Source organism: Nicotiana tabacum, chromosome 1, assembly GCF_000715075.1.
Source record: "Nicotiana tabacum cultivar K326 chromosome 1, ASM71507v2, whole genome shotgun sequence".
In the NCBI taxonomy this organism is placed as follows: domain Eukaryota; kingdom Viridiplantae; phylum Streptophyta; class Magnoliopsida; order Solanales; family Solanaceae; genus Nicotiana; species Nicotiana tabacum.
In genome coordinates this window covers 37,484,410-37,500,810 of record NC_134080.1, presented here as the reverse complement: position 1 = coordinate 37,500,810, position 16,401 = coordinate 37,484,410, and the positions used below count along the sequence as shown (strand labels likewise).

At 41.0% G+C, this 16,401-nt stretch overlaps 1 protein-coding gene across 1 annotated transcript; it reads right to left on the bottom strand.

Moving 5' to 3' along the window:
• Window positions 1–6,109: 6,109 nt before the first annotated feature.
• LOC142162577 (uncharacterized) lies at window positions 6,110–6,487 on the bottom strand. The gene has a single exon (XM_075218842.1). It carries the CDS (start codon window positions 6,485–6,487, stop codon window positions 6,110–6,112), a length of 378 nt encoding a protein of 125 aa, XP_075074943.1.
• Between the last annotated feature and the right edge of the window lie 9,914 nt (window positions 6,488–16,401).

Below are 16,401 nucleotides of genomic sequence, written 5' to 3'. Positions count from 1 at the left end.
CTTTCTAATTTTCAGGAGCTGCCTTTACTTAGTGGGAGGCTTATGAGAGGCGTAGGCCTGTTGGTGCAGCGCCCCTTACCTGGCAGCAGTTCTCCGCTCTCTTTTTGGAGAAGTATGTGCCATAGTCTCGTAGGGAGGATCTGCACATGCAGTTCGAGCAGTTGCGTCAGGATGGTACGAATGTGACACAGTATGAAATGAGATTTTCAGAGCTAACTCGTCATGATGTTTGGTTAGTTCTTACGGATAGGGAGAGGATCAGGAGGTTCGTGGATGGATTCACATATCAGATTCAGATTCTCATGACCAGAGAGAGGGTGTCAGGTGCTACTTTTGAGCATGTTGTTGATATTTCCCGAGAGATTGAGTCAATTTGTCGCAAGGGGAGAGATGAGAGGGAGGTCAAGAGGTCTCGAGGATTTGGTAGTTTTGGTGGTGCTCCTTCGAGAGTCCAGTTTCAGCACGACAGAGGCCGTCCATTTACATGCTGAGTCAGCTCGCCCAGTTCATTGTGGGGCATCATAGAGCCATGTTTCTCATAGTTCTCATTAGGGCCATTCATCACTTAGTGCCCTTCCAGCCTAGGGCTCGTCCCGTGCTCCATCAGTTTAGGGCTCTTCCATGCTAAGTCCTTCTACTAGTCATCCCTGTGATAGGGGTTCTATTCAATCCTCGTCCCCCGCACCAGGGAGTTATTATGAGTGTAGAGAGTTCGGGCATATGAGGAGACAATGTCCTCGTCTTCTTGGGGGTCTATCTCAGTAGATGAGTCATCCATCGACTTCAGCTCCAGTTACTTCACCACCTGCCCAGGCAGCTAGGGGTGGGGGTCAATCAGCTAAGGGTCGCCCTAGAGGGGAGGTCGATCAGGTCGTGGTCAGGCCCGTTTCTATGCACTCCCAGCTAGACCAGATGTTATTGCTTCAAATGTCGTGATTACAGGTATTGTCTTAGCTTGCCATAGAGATGCCTCTGTGTTATTTGATCCTGGTTCCATTTTTTCATATGTGTCATCGTATTTTGCTCGTTATTTGGATATGCCCCGTGAGTCTCTTGTTTCATCTATTCATGTATCTACTCTGGTGGGCGATACTATTATTGTGGACCGCGTATATCAGTCGTGTGTGGTGACTATTGAGGATTTGGAGACCCGAGTAGACCTTCTATTGCTTTATATGGTGGATTTTGATGTGATATTAGGCATGGATTGGCTATCTTCGTGTCATGCTATTTTGGACTGTCATGCTAAGATAGTGACGTTAGCTATGCTGGGTGTGCTACGGATTGAGTGGCGAGGTTCGACTTATTTTGTTCCAAGTAGAGTGATTTCGTTTTTGAAGGCCCAGCAGATGGTTGGGAAGGGTTGCGTTTCTTATTTGGCCTTCATGAGGGATGTTAGTGCAGAGACTCCTACCATTTATTCAGTCTTGATGGTAAGGGACTTTCCAGATGCGTTTCTTGTAGACCTGCCGGACATGCCACTGGACAGGGATATTGACTTCGATATTGATTTGGTCCGGGAACTCAGCCCATTTCAATTCCACCGTATCATATGGCACCTGCGGAGTTGAAGGAGCAGCTTCAGGAACTCCTTGATAAGGGGTTTATTCGGCCTAGTATGTCGCCTTGGGGTGCAATTGTTCCATTTATAAAGAAAAAGGATGGCACGATGAGGATGTGCATTGATTACACGTAGTTGAACAAAGTTACAATCAAGAACAAGTATCCTTTACCTTGTATTGATGATTTATTTGACCAACTTCAGGGAGCGAGGGTGTTCTCCAAGATTGATCTCCGGTCAGGGTATCACTAGTTGAAAATCAGGGACTCGGATATTCTTAAGACGACTTTCAGGACCCGATATGGTCATTATGAGTTCTTTATGATGTCTTTTGGGCTGACCAATACCCCAACAACTTTCATGCATTTGATGAACAATGTGTTTCGGCCTTATCTCGACTCGTTTGTTATTGTATTCATTGATGATATTCTGGCGCGTAGTCAGAAGGAGCACGCTGAGCATTTGAGAGTTGTATTGTAGCGGTTGAGGGAGGAGAAGCTTTATGCAAAGTTCTCCAAGTGTGAGTTTTGGCTCAGTTCAGTGGCTTTTTTGGGGCACATGGTGTCCAGTAAGGGTATTCAGGTTGATCCGAAGAAGATAGAGGCGGTTCAGTGTTGGCCCAAACCGTCCTCAACCATAGAGATTTGTAGCTTTCTTGGTTTGGCAGGTTATTACCGTTGGTTCGTTCAGGGATTTTCATCTATTGCATCACCCTTGACCTAATTGACTCAAAAGGGTGCTCCATTTAGGTGGTCGGATGAGTGTGAGGCGAGCTTCCAGAATCTCAAGACTGTCTTCACCACAACTCTAGTGTTAGTTTTGCCATCAGCTTCAGGTTCATATACAGTATATTGCGATGCTTCTAGAGTTGGTATTGGGTGTGTATTGATGCATGAGGGTAGATTGATTGCTTATGTTTCTCGTCAGTTGAAACCCCATGAGAAGAACTACCCTATTCATGATTTAGAGTTGGCTGCCATTGTTCACGCGTTGAAGATTTGGAGGCATTATCTCTATGGTGTGTCTTGTGAGGTGTTTACTAATCATCGTAGCCTCCAGCACTTGTTCAAGCAGAAGGATCTCAATTTGAGGCAGCGGAGATGGTTGGAGCTGCTAAAGGATTATGATATCACTATCTTGTACCATCCGGGGAAGGCCAATGTAGTAGCTGATGCCTTGAGTAAGAAGGCGGTGAGTATGGGCAGTTTGGCATATAATCCTGTTGGGAAGAGACCTCTTGCAGTTGATGTTCAGGCCTTGGCCAATCAATTTATGAGGTTGGATATTTCGGAGCCCAGTTGGATCCTAGCTTGTATGGTTCCTCGCTCTTCCTTGTTTGATCACATTAGAGAGCACTAGTATGATGATCCTCATTTGCTTGTCCTCAAGGACAGAGTCCAGCACGACGATGCCAAATATGTGACTATTGGTGATGATGGGGGTATTGAGAATGCAGGGCCGGATATGTGTGCCCAATATGGATGGTCTTCGGGAGTTGATTCGGGAGGAGGCTCATAGCTCGCGGTATTCCATTCATCCGGGAGCCGCGAAGATATATCAGGATTTGAGACAGCACTACTGGTGGATGAGAATAAAGAAAGACATAATGGTATTTGTAGCTCGGTGTCTCAATTATCAGCAGGTGAAATATGAGCATTAGAGACCGGGTGGCTTGCTTCAACAGATAGATATTCCAGAGTGAAAGTGGGAGCGGATCACCATGAATTTCGTAGTTGGACTCCCACAGACTTTGAGGAAGTTCGATGCTATTAGGGTGATTGTGGATCGACTGACCAAGTCCGCGCACTTTATTCCTGTGTGTACTACCTATTCATCAGAGCGGTTAGCTGAGATTTATATTCGAGAGATTGTTCGCCTGCATGGTGTCCCAGTTTTCATCATTTCAGATAGAGGTACTCAGTTCACTTCGCAGTTTTGGAGAGCTGTGCAGCGAGAGTTGGGTACTCAAGTTGAGTTGAGTGCAGTTTTTCACCCTCAGATGGACGGGCAGTCCGAGTGCACTATTCAGATATTGGAGGACATGTTGCGCGTTTGTGTCATTTATTTTGGGGGTTCATGGGATCAGTTTCTACCGATCGCAGAGTTTGCATATAACAACAATTATCAGTCGAGTATTCAGATAGCTCTATATAAGGCTTTATATGGGAGACGGTGTAGATATCCAGTAGGATGGTTTGAGGCAGACGAGGCCAAGCTTTTGGGGACAGACTTAGTGCATGATGCTTTGGACAAGGTGAAAGTGATTCAGGAGCGGCTTCGTATAGCGCAGTCAAGACAAAAGAGTTATGCTGATAGGAAGGTTCGTAATGTGTCATACATGGTTGGGGAGAAGGTTCTACTGAAGGTTTCACCCATGAAGGGTGTTATGAGGTTTGGGAAGAAGGGTAAATTGAGTCCTCTGTTCATTGGGCCTTTTGAGGTGATTCGGAGGATTGGGGAGGTGGCTTATGAGCTTGCTTTACCACCTAGCTTGTCGAGTGTGCATATGATATTTCATGTTTCTAACCGACTTGTTCAGCAAATAAAAACTCACATGCCCCAGCCTTCTGTGCCATAACTCTACATCATCATCAATGACACTTAAGTATGTTATACCACTACCATTCAGTGAATCAAGGTCTGCAACATAGATATTCTTGAATCTCTTGGCTATCAATACCATTTCACCAGTTTTAAGATTGGTGAAAGTCCAAGATTTGGACAAGAACTTTACTTTATTTTTTCTTATCACAAATTTGAGACACACTCAATAAGCTATATTTCAAGCCATTCACATAGTACACATTTCAGTTACATGGGAGAGTGTTTTGTCAATTTTTCCAACACCAAGAATATAGCCTTCTTGTCATTTCCAAAGGACACACTCCCACCTTGGAAGGCCTAGAGTGAGAGGAAATCATTCATTCTTCTAATTTTATGCTTAGAGCAGCCACTATCCATGTACCATTTTTTTACTGCTACCTCTCACTTTAGCCTGCACACTAAATCAATGATTAGACTTAGGAACCCAAGCCAGCTTGGTTCCCTTATAATGATGGAACGGGCGGATCAAACTTCTTTTTGCTCATGTAGGCAACACATATTTTCTTTTCAAGGAATCAGGTTCCTCATCAGCAGGCCTCTTTTCAACAAAAACTATGTTTTTCTGCAAAGATTGAATTTTAGTTTTATAGGGGTTCTTGTAATGACCCGTTTGACCATAGTGAGTACACAACCAATTATCAGCCAAAATTACATACTTTCTATGTGGGATTGTAGGAGGTTTTAGTCTTTTGGAACCCGATTCCGTACTTGTTTCCACCATTACTCTTATGCATATACGTTATTACATCAAAGGACCAGGTACAATTGAATGACTTATCAAGATCATTTTTAACCCTTTTCAAATCCTCCTGAAGTTGTCTATTCTTTTCAAGCCCAGCAAAAAGACTTGTTTTAAATTTCTTAAGCTCACTCTCAAGCTCAAGTTGAGCCTCACTAGCCACTTCTTTACCCTTAGTATTGTCCATCCATTTTTTCATTTGGCTTTTCAACAAGTTATTTTCTCTAGTTACTTCTTCCACTTGTTCTTTCAAATCTACAATGAAAACTACCATATTATTCCTCTTGTTCTATGTCACCAATTTCTTCTATTAAATCATTTTTCTCTTTAATGAGGCTATGATAGGCATCAATCAACACATTTGCTAAGGACATCAATTTTTTCTTAGAGTAAGTTTTCAAATTTCTTTGAACATCAAGAAAACTTACCTCATATTCCTCCTTGTCCTCATCATCATCAGATTTGGTCATGAGTGCAAAGATTGATTCATATTCTGAAGATCCATTGTCAGCAACCATCATAGATGTATCTCCTTGGTCATTTTCACCTTCAGATTCACCGGAGGAATTTCCCCAGTCAGCCAGGGCTTGCTTCACCATGTTGTCAACAACATCTCTTCTTTTGAACTTTCTGTCAGGGACCTGGTTCCTCTTAGACGCCTTTTAGTGTTGGTTTTGTAATGATCCTACTTATGAAGAGGGCAATCTTTAATCAAGTGTCCAGGCTTTCCACACTTATGACAACAATCATTTCCTTTGAAATTCCTGTTGGAACTTCCTTTCTTTGGGATCCCACCATTTTTACGAACCATCTTTTGAAATCTTCGAGTGAGATATGTCATTTCAGATTTCATCACTACTTGAGTCAGTGTGGGAAGCTTTGAGAACCAGGTTCCTCTCCTCATTGGGCTCTCTTCTTTCAAGATACTTCTTTCTCTTCATCTCATATGTTTTGAGATTTCCAATAAACTCGTCAATAGTCAGCTTCTGCAGGTCTTTGGCTTCATTGATAGCATTAACCTTGCTCTCCCAGGAATCTGGTAGAACACTGAGTGTCTTCCGGACCAGCTTGTTGGTTGGAATGATTTCACCAAGTGAATGAAGCTCATTGATTATGGAGGTGAAACGGGTATGCATATCTTGAATGGACTCATGCTCTTCTATTTTAAAATTTTCATATTCAGTTGTAAGCATATCTATTTTGGACTACTTTACCTGAGTAGTTCCCTCGTGAACCATTTGAAGAGCTTCCCAGATTTCCTTGGCAGATTCACATGCTGAGATACGATTATACTCGTCTTGTCCAATACCACACACAAGAATCTTCTTTGCCTTGAAGTTCTTCTCAATAGCTTTTCGATCACCACCATTGTATTCTTTTCTTGTTTTTGGAATAGTCTTTGTTCCCTCTCCAACAACCTTCATAGGGACAAACGGACCATCAAAAATCACATCCCAAAGCTCGAAGTCCTCAGCCATTATGAAGTCATGCATTCTTGTTTTCCACCAACCATAGTATTGGCCGTTAAATCTTGGGGGTCTATATGTTGATTGTCCTTCCTCAAAGTTTAGTGGAGCAGCCATGATGAGGATCCTTTGTAGGTGTTAACTTTTTAGAAAGAACCTGCTCTGATACCAATTGATAGAATTTAAGGGTCTACCAAACTATATAGAGAACCGGATTCTCTATCAGTTCACATAGTAAGCAACAAACTATAAAACCAAACAGTATAGGGAACCAGGTTCTCTATTTGTTTCCACAGTAAATTGGCAATAAATAAAGAACACAGAGGAATTTTACGTGGAAAACTCCCAGCTCAACGAGTTTAAAAACCATGATCAACTCTTGTAGGATTTCAACTTCACTACTGAGCAATCTTTAGATTACAACCTATTGTAACCTAGGAATTAACCTCTTAGTCCCTCACTAACTTGTAACTACACTATTACAAGCCACTTTGTAATAACTCAATTACAAAGACTTAATCACTCACTAACTTGTAACAACACTATTACAAGCCACTTTGTAATACCTCTATTACAAAGACTTCCAACTCGACTAACTCTAGACAAGACACAAATACAATGGTTTATGATTTACAAAGGTTTCCTACACAATGTTTCTAACTAAGCTAAGTAGGAACTATAAGTGAAGAACAAAATAACAAAGACTTAACAAACCTAAGGAATTAAGATATCTTCAATCTTTGGATCTGGTTCTTGAGGTTGCAGTAGCTTTATTCTTGAGAGATGTGGTGGCTAGCACTTAAGAGAATATTTTATTTTGATTTGCAAGTGTTAGGGAGATGAAATCCCTTGCCTCATGTTAATAATATATGTGTGTGGTTTCATCAAGGGTGATGTAATAAAGTGCCTTTTAGTTTGGCATTAGCAAGCTACAACTGTGTTGTTGTACTGCAGCAAGACAGTACATTGTAGCAGCTTTTACAGCTGTAGAGTTGACTGTACAATGACCAGGGGATTTCATTGAGAATTGAACCAGACATCTGACTAGTTACTCTGAATGCAAGGGAACTAATTATACCAGCTTCCTTATCTTGTACTCTCATGAAGTTTGTCAAATCATCAAAACAAAAGACGCATAACTTATCAATTTCCCCTTTTTTAATAATGACAAACTTAGAATTGTTATTCCCCATAAGAACCAGATCTCCACATTGTTCCCCCTACGAATCAGCCATATTCCCCATGAGCACCAGACCAAAGGAACTGATCACAACCGGTTCTTCAAGATTGTTTGGCAAATCATCAAAAGACAAAATAACATAACTTATCAATTTCCCCCTTTTGATGATGACAAACCCAAAATTAATGTTCCTCTTGAGAACTAGATTCCTCACATGTTACCCTGCGGATCATACCTATAATCAACATGTTATCAGCAACGTTCCCCTTGCGAAATAGAGCTATCTTTCATGCACAACACAATATATCAAGTCGATTCTGTTCCTCCCCCATGTTGACACCTATATAACTTCCCCCTTTTGGCATCATTGAAAAGAATAACAGAAGAAGCACAACCAGAAAGAAGTTCAGTAATATTAACTCATGCCACTTGGGCAACACAACATAAATAATAACAAGAACAACAAGTGAATGCCATTGCACAAAATAGAGTGATTGCCTATAGTAGAGTAATTATATAAAAGCACAGTAGTTTCAACAATACATAATATGACAATTTAAACAATTAAAGTACAAATATCATCAAACATAGGGATCAAAAGAAGATAGGAATTCAAGGGAATTTGGAAGGAGTGAAATACATGGATCACTTGGCAGGAGGAAAAGTAAAGGGCTAAGGCCTTGATGAGCTTGTCCATTCATTCATTCACAATGCTTTGATCAATGATCATTTGCTCTCTTAGGTCCTCCACCTATTTCCTCAATCTTTCATTCTCATCATTCAACTTAGCATTCTATTCTGCCAAGGGTCCACGGGGACCTAGTTCTCTACCTATCTGAGTAGGCTGAACCATCAATCAGATCCAAGAATCTCCCCAACTTCTCCTCATCAAGAACTAGCTCAATCCTATGCACACATAGCAATAGAGTATCACATACAACATAAAAGTTTTTTACTTCTTCTTCATAAATGTTGGAACTTGGAGGAACAGGGAGATGAAATCCCTTATCTCATGTTAATAATATATGTGTGTAATGTCATATAGTTGTGTCGTTGTACTGTTTCCAGACGGTATATTGGAACAACTTTTACAGCTGTAGAGTTAACTGTACAACGACCAGGGGAATTGATCCATATTTGTTCCCTCTATTGTTTCCTCATCTGATTTCATTGAGAATTGAACCAGACATCTGACTAGTTACTTTGAATGCAAGAGAATTAATTGTACCAGATTCCTTATCTTGTTCTTTCATGAAGTTTGTCAAATCATCAAAACAAAAGACGCATAGCTTATCACATAAGGTTGGCCAAAAAGACTAAGTTTGACTTCGGTCAACGTTTTGAGTAAATAACCCCGGAATCGGGATTTGATGGTGCTAATAGGTTCGTATAATAATTTCGGACTTGGGTGTATGTTCGGATCGGGTTTTGGATGACCCGGGAGCGTTTCGGCGCCCAATAGTGAAAGTTGGCTCTTTGAAGGTTTTAAAGTTCTTTAAATTTGGTTTGGAGTAGGTATTGGTGTAACGAGGCCCAATTTGGATTCTGAGATTAGGAATAGTTTTGTAATGGCGTTTATGACTTGCACGCAAAATTTGACGTTATTCCGGGTTGATTTGATAGGAATTGAATACGCGAAAGTATTTTTAGAAGTTTTTGAGTTTCATGAGTTAATCCATGTGTTTTGGCATCCAGTTCGTAATTTTAGTTGTTATTTTGGTGTTTCGATCACGTGAGCGAGTTCGTATGATATTTTTAGACTTGTGATGACGTTCGGTATGGAGCCTTGAGGGATCAAGTGAGTTTTGTACGCATTCGGATGGATGAGAAGACTTCAGTTTTTCTTGGTTTTTTTGCTGGTTTCTCAGGTATCACAAATGCGGGAATTGGTTCGCATTTGCGAGAAGGGCTTCACAATTGCGAAGAAGCCCACCAAGGCAAGACTCGTATTTGCGAGATTTCCAGTCACTTTTGCGACCAACCTCCCTTCGCATTTGCGAACAATTTTGTCGTATTTGCAAACTTGACAGTGGGGCTCAGCTTCACATTTGCAAAAATTTTGTCGCATTTGCGAACCAGGTGTCGCAAATGCGGCATCTGCGACCTGTGCAACAACTTTTAATGCGGGACTTAGGTTTATTTCCCTCATTTCCCACTTGGTCTTGGACGATTTTGAGAGCATTTTTTAGAGGGGTTCCATCAACATCAAGAGCTAAGTGATCCCTATCGATTCCTTACCTAATACACGAATCATAAGTAGATTTAACATGGAAAATGGTTAGATTTATGGGATTTTTGAGTAAAACCTAGGGCTTTGATAAAAATGGATTTTGGCCACGAAAATGATTATGGAATGGGGTGAAAAACATATATTTGAGTTCATGAGGTTATGTGTAGCAACTTTCTCCAAACATTTTCGGAATCCGGGCACGTGGGCCTGGGGGTAAATTTTAGGAATTCTTCAATTAGGGTTGGATAATCACTTTAATAGTTGGGATATGAAATTTTGAACATGTATTGACTATTTTATATAACATTTGATTAGTTTCGAGTCGTTTGGCATCAAATTGAGGATTTAAAGCACAATTTTGGACTGGAAAGTAAGCTCGAGACAAGGTAAGTCTCTTTTCTAACCTTGTAAAAGGGAATTAATCCTATAGGTGAATTGATTTAATATGTGCTCCTATTTGTGGGGGCTAAGTGCGCACAAGGTGATGAGAATCCGTACGTAGCTACTAATTATACTTATGTCCGGGTAGTTTAAGACCCAAATCATGTGATACTTGCGATATTTGCACCTTACTTGCTAATTTAAATGCTTAAGTCATATCGGAACTTGATAAAGGAATTTTAAAAGGTAGAATGTCATTTACTTGAGTTTTGGACGGGTTACTTGACCGTTAATGAGAATTTATGCTTCCTTGAATATTAGTGTCGCGGCCCAAAACTAACCCTGTTGTGATGGTACCTATCGTGGTACTAGGCAAGCTGACACATTACCAAAACAAATGAGATTTCCTTTTCAAGACAATTTCCAAAGCTATTTAATATAAAACCTTCATAAGGAGTGTAAATCAAAACAAAAGTGCGAAAAGAAAGCCCGACATCGGGGTGTCACTAGTCATGAGCATCTACCAAGGACTGTCCGATAATACTAAGACATATCAACAACAACAACAACAACGACCTAGTATAATCCCACAAGTGGGGTCTGGGGAGGGTAATATGTACGCAGACCTTACCCCTACCCCGAAGGGTAGAGAGGCTGTTTCCAGGAGACCCTCGGCTCAAAAAAGCAACAGGAGACGATATATTAGTACCATAAAAATGCATAATAAAATAACAGCTTTATAAGAGATATGAAATACAAAATACGAAATACGAAATAGATGGATGGTATAGTAAAAACTAGCAGGTAAAGCCCTGCATCAATAGACGACCAATGGCATTCTTAGTCTAACTCCTAACTGGCTAGTCTCACTCTATTGTGCTGTAGAAATATTCACAACTTTCCCCTAACCTACAACCTTAATGCTCGACCTCCATAATTCCCTGTCAAGGGCCATGTCCTCAGTAATCCTAAGTCGCGCCATGTCCTGTCTGATCACCTCTCCGCAATACTTCTTAGGTCGCCCTCTACCTCTCCGCGTGCCCACTACAGCCAGTCGCTCACACCTCCTCACCGGTGCATCAGTGCTCCTCCTCTAAATGTGCTCAAACCATCTGAGTCTTACTTCCCGCATATTGTCCTCCATGGGGGCTACGCCCACCTTCTCTTGAATATCTTCATTCCTAATCTTATCCATCCTTGTATGCCCGCACATCCACCTCAACATCCTCATCTCTGCTACTTTTATCTTCTGGATGTGTGAGTTCTTTACCGGTCAACATTCAGTTCCATATAACATGGCAGGCCTAACCGCTGCTCTATAAAACTTACCTTTTAGTAACGGTGGCACTTTCTTGTCACACAAGACTCCCGATGCTAACCTCCACTTCATCCACCCCACCCCTATACGGTGGGTGACATCCTCGTCAATCTCCCCGATCCCCTGAATAACCGATCCAAGGTACTTGAAACTACCCCTCTTGGGAATGACTTAAGAGTCAAGCCTCACTTCAACTCCCGCTTCCGTCGGCTCAACCCCAAATTTGCACTCGAGGTATTCCATCTTCGTCCTACTCATCTTGAAACCTTTAGACTCAAGAGCATGTCTCCAAATCTCTAGCCTCTCGTTGACGCCGCCTCGTGTCTCGTCAATTAGAATAATGTCATTAGCAAATAGCATGCACCATGGCACCTCCCCTTGAATATGATGAGTCAGTGCATCCATCACCAGGGCAAATAGGAATGGGCTGAGCGCAGACCCTTGGTGCAACCCCGTAATAACTGGAAAGTGTTTAGAGTCGCCTCCTACTGTCCTAACCCGAGTCTTAGCTCCAGCATACATGTCTTTAATCACCCTAATATAGTCAACCGGGACCCCTTTATCCTCTAAGCATCTCCATAAGACCTCCCTAGGAACCCTATCGTACGCTTTCTCCAGATCAATAAACACCATGTGGAGATCCTTCTTCCTATCCCTGTACTGTTCCACCATCCTCCTAATAAGGTGGATAGCTTCTGTGGTAGATCGCCCTGGCATGAACCCGAACTGATTGTCTGAAATAGACACCGTCCTTCGCACTCTCATTTCTACCACTCTCTCCCAAACTTTCATGGTATGACTTAGTAATTTGATGCCCTTATAGTTGTTACAGCTCTGGACATCACCCTTGTTCTTATACAACGGAACCATTGTACTCCACCTCCACTCTTCAGGCATCCTATTAGACTTGAATATAACACTAAACAATCCAGTAAGCCATTCCAAGCCTGCTCTACCCACACACCTCCACAGTTCAACCGGAATTTTCGTCTGGCCCGGTAGCTCTGCCCCTTCTCATCTTACGCATTGCCTCCATGACTTCATCGATCTCAATGTCCCTACAATTACTTAATTCATGGTGACTGTCGGCATTCCTCAATTCCCCAAGTATAATATCCTGATCCCCTTCTTCACTTAGAAGTTTATGAAAGTAGGTCTGCCACCTCCTCTTAATCTGGTCATCTCCCATCAAAACTTTGTCGTCATAATCTTTTATGCACCTCACTTGGTCCAGATCCCGAGTTGTCCTCTCTCTCGCCTTAGCGAGTCGGAATAACTTCTTCTCCCCACATTTGTTCCTTAGTTCCTCATACAGACGAGCAAAAGTTGTCGTCTTAGCCTTCGTCACTGCCATCTTCGCCTCCTTCCTAGCTATTTTATACCTTTCACTATACTCTCTTTTCTCCTCCTCGTCAGTGCTCCCTACTAACCGCAGGTAAGCCGCCTTCTTTGCTTCCACTTTACCTTGGACAATTGCATTCCACCACCAATCTCTTTTGTGGCCAGCATTGTGGCCCGTAGATATCCCTAACACCTCTCTCGCCGCCTTTCTTATACAGTCCGCCGTCGTCGACCACATTGTGTTTGCGTCCCCACTACTTCTCCAAGCTCCCATTGCCGATAACCTTCCTTCCAACTCCTTAGCTTTATCCTCAGTTAAGGCGCCCTACCTAATCCTGGGGCGTCCTTGTACTGACCTCTTCTTCCTCCTTATCCTAATACAAATGTCCATCACCAAAAGCCTATGCTGCGTTGAGAGGGTCTCACCTAGGATAACCTTGCAGTCCTCACACAACCTTCTGTCGCATCTCCTGAGGAGGAGATAGTCAATCTGAGTCTTCGCCACCGAACTTTGGTAAGTAACCAAATGTTCATCCCGCTTCGTAAAACTCTAGTTCGCAATGACTAGATCGAAAGCCTTGGCAAAGTCCAACAACGAAATGCCCCCTCCGTTCCGCTCCCCAAAACCAAAGCCGCCATGCACCTCAGTGTACCCACCTGCAGATGACCTAATATGACCATTGAAATCTCCTCTTATGAATAACCTCTCAGAAGGCGGTATACTACGAACAATCTCATCCAACCCCTCCCAAAAGCGCCTCGTAATATCCTCATCCAAGCCTGCTTGCGGTGCGTACGCGCTAACGACATTTAAAGTACCCTCACCCACCACCAACGTAATAGTTATTAGTCTATCATTCACCTGCCTGACCTCTACCACGGACTCTCTAAGATGGCTATCTACCAGGATACCCACTCCATTCTTACCCCTCAGGACACCAGAGTACCACAACTTATACCCATCCACGTTTTTCGCCCTCGATCCGACCCACCTAGTCTCCCGGACACACACTATATTAATCTTCCTCTTCTGAAGGATTTTTGCCAACTCTATGGATTTACTCGTTAGTGAACCTATATTCCATGACACGATTCTCAACCTATAGGCTCTCTTGCCCCCTCTACCTCCCCTGCTACCCGTCCCACCCCTTGACCCTAGACTCACACTCTGCCCCACCTGAGGACATGCCCTTATTCTATCATCCCAGACTGCAGCCACTACACCTACAACAATCTAGAGAAGACTCGCTAGTGCACAACGGACAACAAATCAAACTAGAAGGAAACAAGTGGTAACTAGTATCCTAGTTGAAAGGTTTAACTATTGCGAAGTAAAGTACCAGTAATTTAGCTAACACCAAAAGGGAAACAGTAAAACAGGAGGTACCAACTCCCGATAACAAAACCTGTGGCTGATTTGCTGTACTCGATGTAGTTGTACGCTCACGCACCACTTCCTACCGCCCTTTGCTGACACTCGCCCAGGTTGCTCTCCTTCGCCAGTGCTCGTGCGCCCAACTTGTCTCCAATACTTCGAGAATTCCTGAAAACACAGAAAATACCACGACCCAAAAACCAGAAGGAGCTATCACCGCTACCACTGGTATAGCCCCAACAATATAAAATGTACAAAGAAAGGAGAAGAAGAAAACGAGAATATAAGGGGGTGGAGGCAGATTTGGGATGCAAAAGGGGTGGGGCAAGAAGACCCGATATAGTCAGTTAAAAAATAGCATGTACTCCTTTAGATATGTCTACTTGAAACACCTAGAAAGAAATGACTAAAAATTTCAAGAACCGTTTCACAGTCCCTTGGTCTTAAAGCCCAGAACAAGAAAACTATAAAACTCATTTTTTGTAACATACCAGCAAAAAAGTTGAATTAATCCGGGTTTTTGTAACATACCAGCAAAAAGTTGAATTAATACTAAGACATATACAGTCTGGAAAACAACTAATAACATTCTATAGGAAGATAGGAGGGAGATGAGCAGCGCTGCGATCGCCATGCAACTACCTTGCTCACTCCAACAGATCCGCGACAGATGAAATCAACACTCACTAGCACGTCCAGCAACTCCTGGATCTGCACACAAGGTGCAGGGAGTAATGTGAGTACGCTAACTCAGTAAGTAATTGTAGACATGTAATTTTTGACCATCCCCAAGATTTTACATATTTTTAGCGTAAATATTTAGTTTAAGCCTAATATCGATATTTTAACTAGTTTTGACCATTTTATTTTTTTTATCATAAAAAAAATTACAAAAATATTTTCTCTTATTTAGGTAATTGATGTTTTATCTTGTTACTTTCAGTTTATTTAACTTCCATAATTTTTTAAAAAAAAAACAAAAAAATAGTTTTATTTGTTACCTCAATGTGTAACTTTAGTATTTTTGCATTATAATTATTTACTTAACTAGCATGAATTAGCAATAGTTGTATTTTAATTTGTTCTTTAGAAAAAAAGAAAAAAAACAATTTAATTTTAAGATGAACATGGTCTTGATTTTAAAATCAAAAGAAGGTCCAAGAGAAGGTCATTCTTAGACAAAATTTGACCCAAAAATTTAACTAAGCCTAATTTCTTTCTTCTCCTATTTGGGAAATTTTCGTTCCTATACCATATAGGAAACTATATTACCAAATATGTTCATAGTTTCCATATTACCCTTTATGCTAATAGTATTCCTATAAAATATAGACAATGCATTAAATAAGGAATCATTGTAGCTGTAGGATTTCTTATTTAGGCGCGCTAAAATTGGGGAGTTAAATATTCTTCAAGATCTTCCACAACGCAGATCACGTACAATCATAATTATCGTCGGCTTCGTTTCAAATTTTCCATACTCTGTTTTTGCGATACATTCTGTTTCCAGAATTCTCTCTATATCTCTCTCTCTATCTCTCAATCCCAAATTTCAGTAATATAAAGCAACGTAAAATTGAGCAGCAATTCCACCATTGACAGCCATTAAAAAGCTTTGAAGCTTTGAATTCAAATTTGGGTTTTCAAAAATCATTATTTGTTTGGATTGGGTGTTGTTGAAAATAATTAGGAATATAGTTTGGAGTTTATATGTCAATTTTGAGGGGTTTTGGTGAAGATTAGACTTGGTTTTGACTGAATTTCAGATTGAAACTCAAAGAAGAAGAAGAGGAAGAAGAAGAAGAAGAAGAAAACATGACATACATTATATTGCAGAAATTGTAGAAAAATTGTAGACTGTTGTTTATTTATTTTTCTTTTATTCATTTACCTATTGTATGAAAGTTGAACAACATTGTATAAAAATTGTATTTAAGTGGATGATTTAGTACTGTTTTAAACAAAAATATGTATCAAAAATGTGGAATTTTTTTTAGGGGAAGCATGTCGAGTCCAAATATGTACCTAGTTTGTAGATATTTTGTAGATAAATTATAAATTATTTGTATTCTGATTGTAGATGCTTTATTTTCTATTTTCACAAATAAAAAATGACTAAAACTTCTATAAATCTTCTAAAAAATGCAATTATATCAAAAATCCCAATTATGCTACAATTGAATGGGAATAGGGATATTAAAATTCA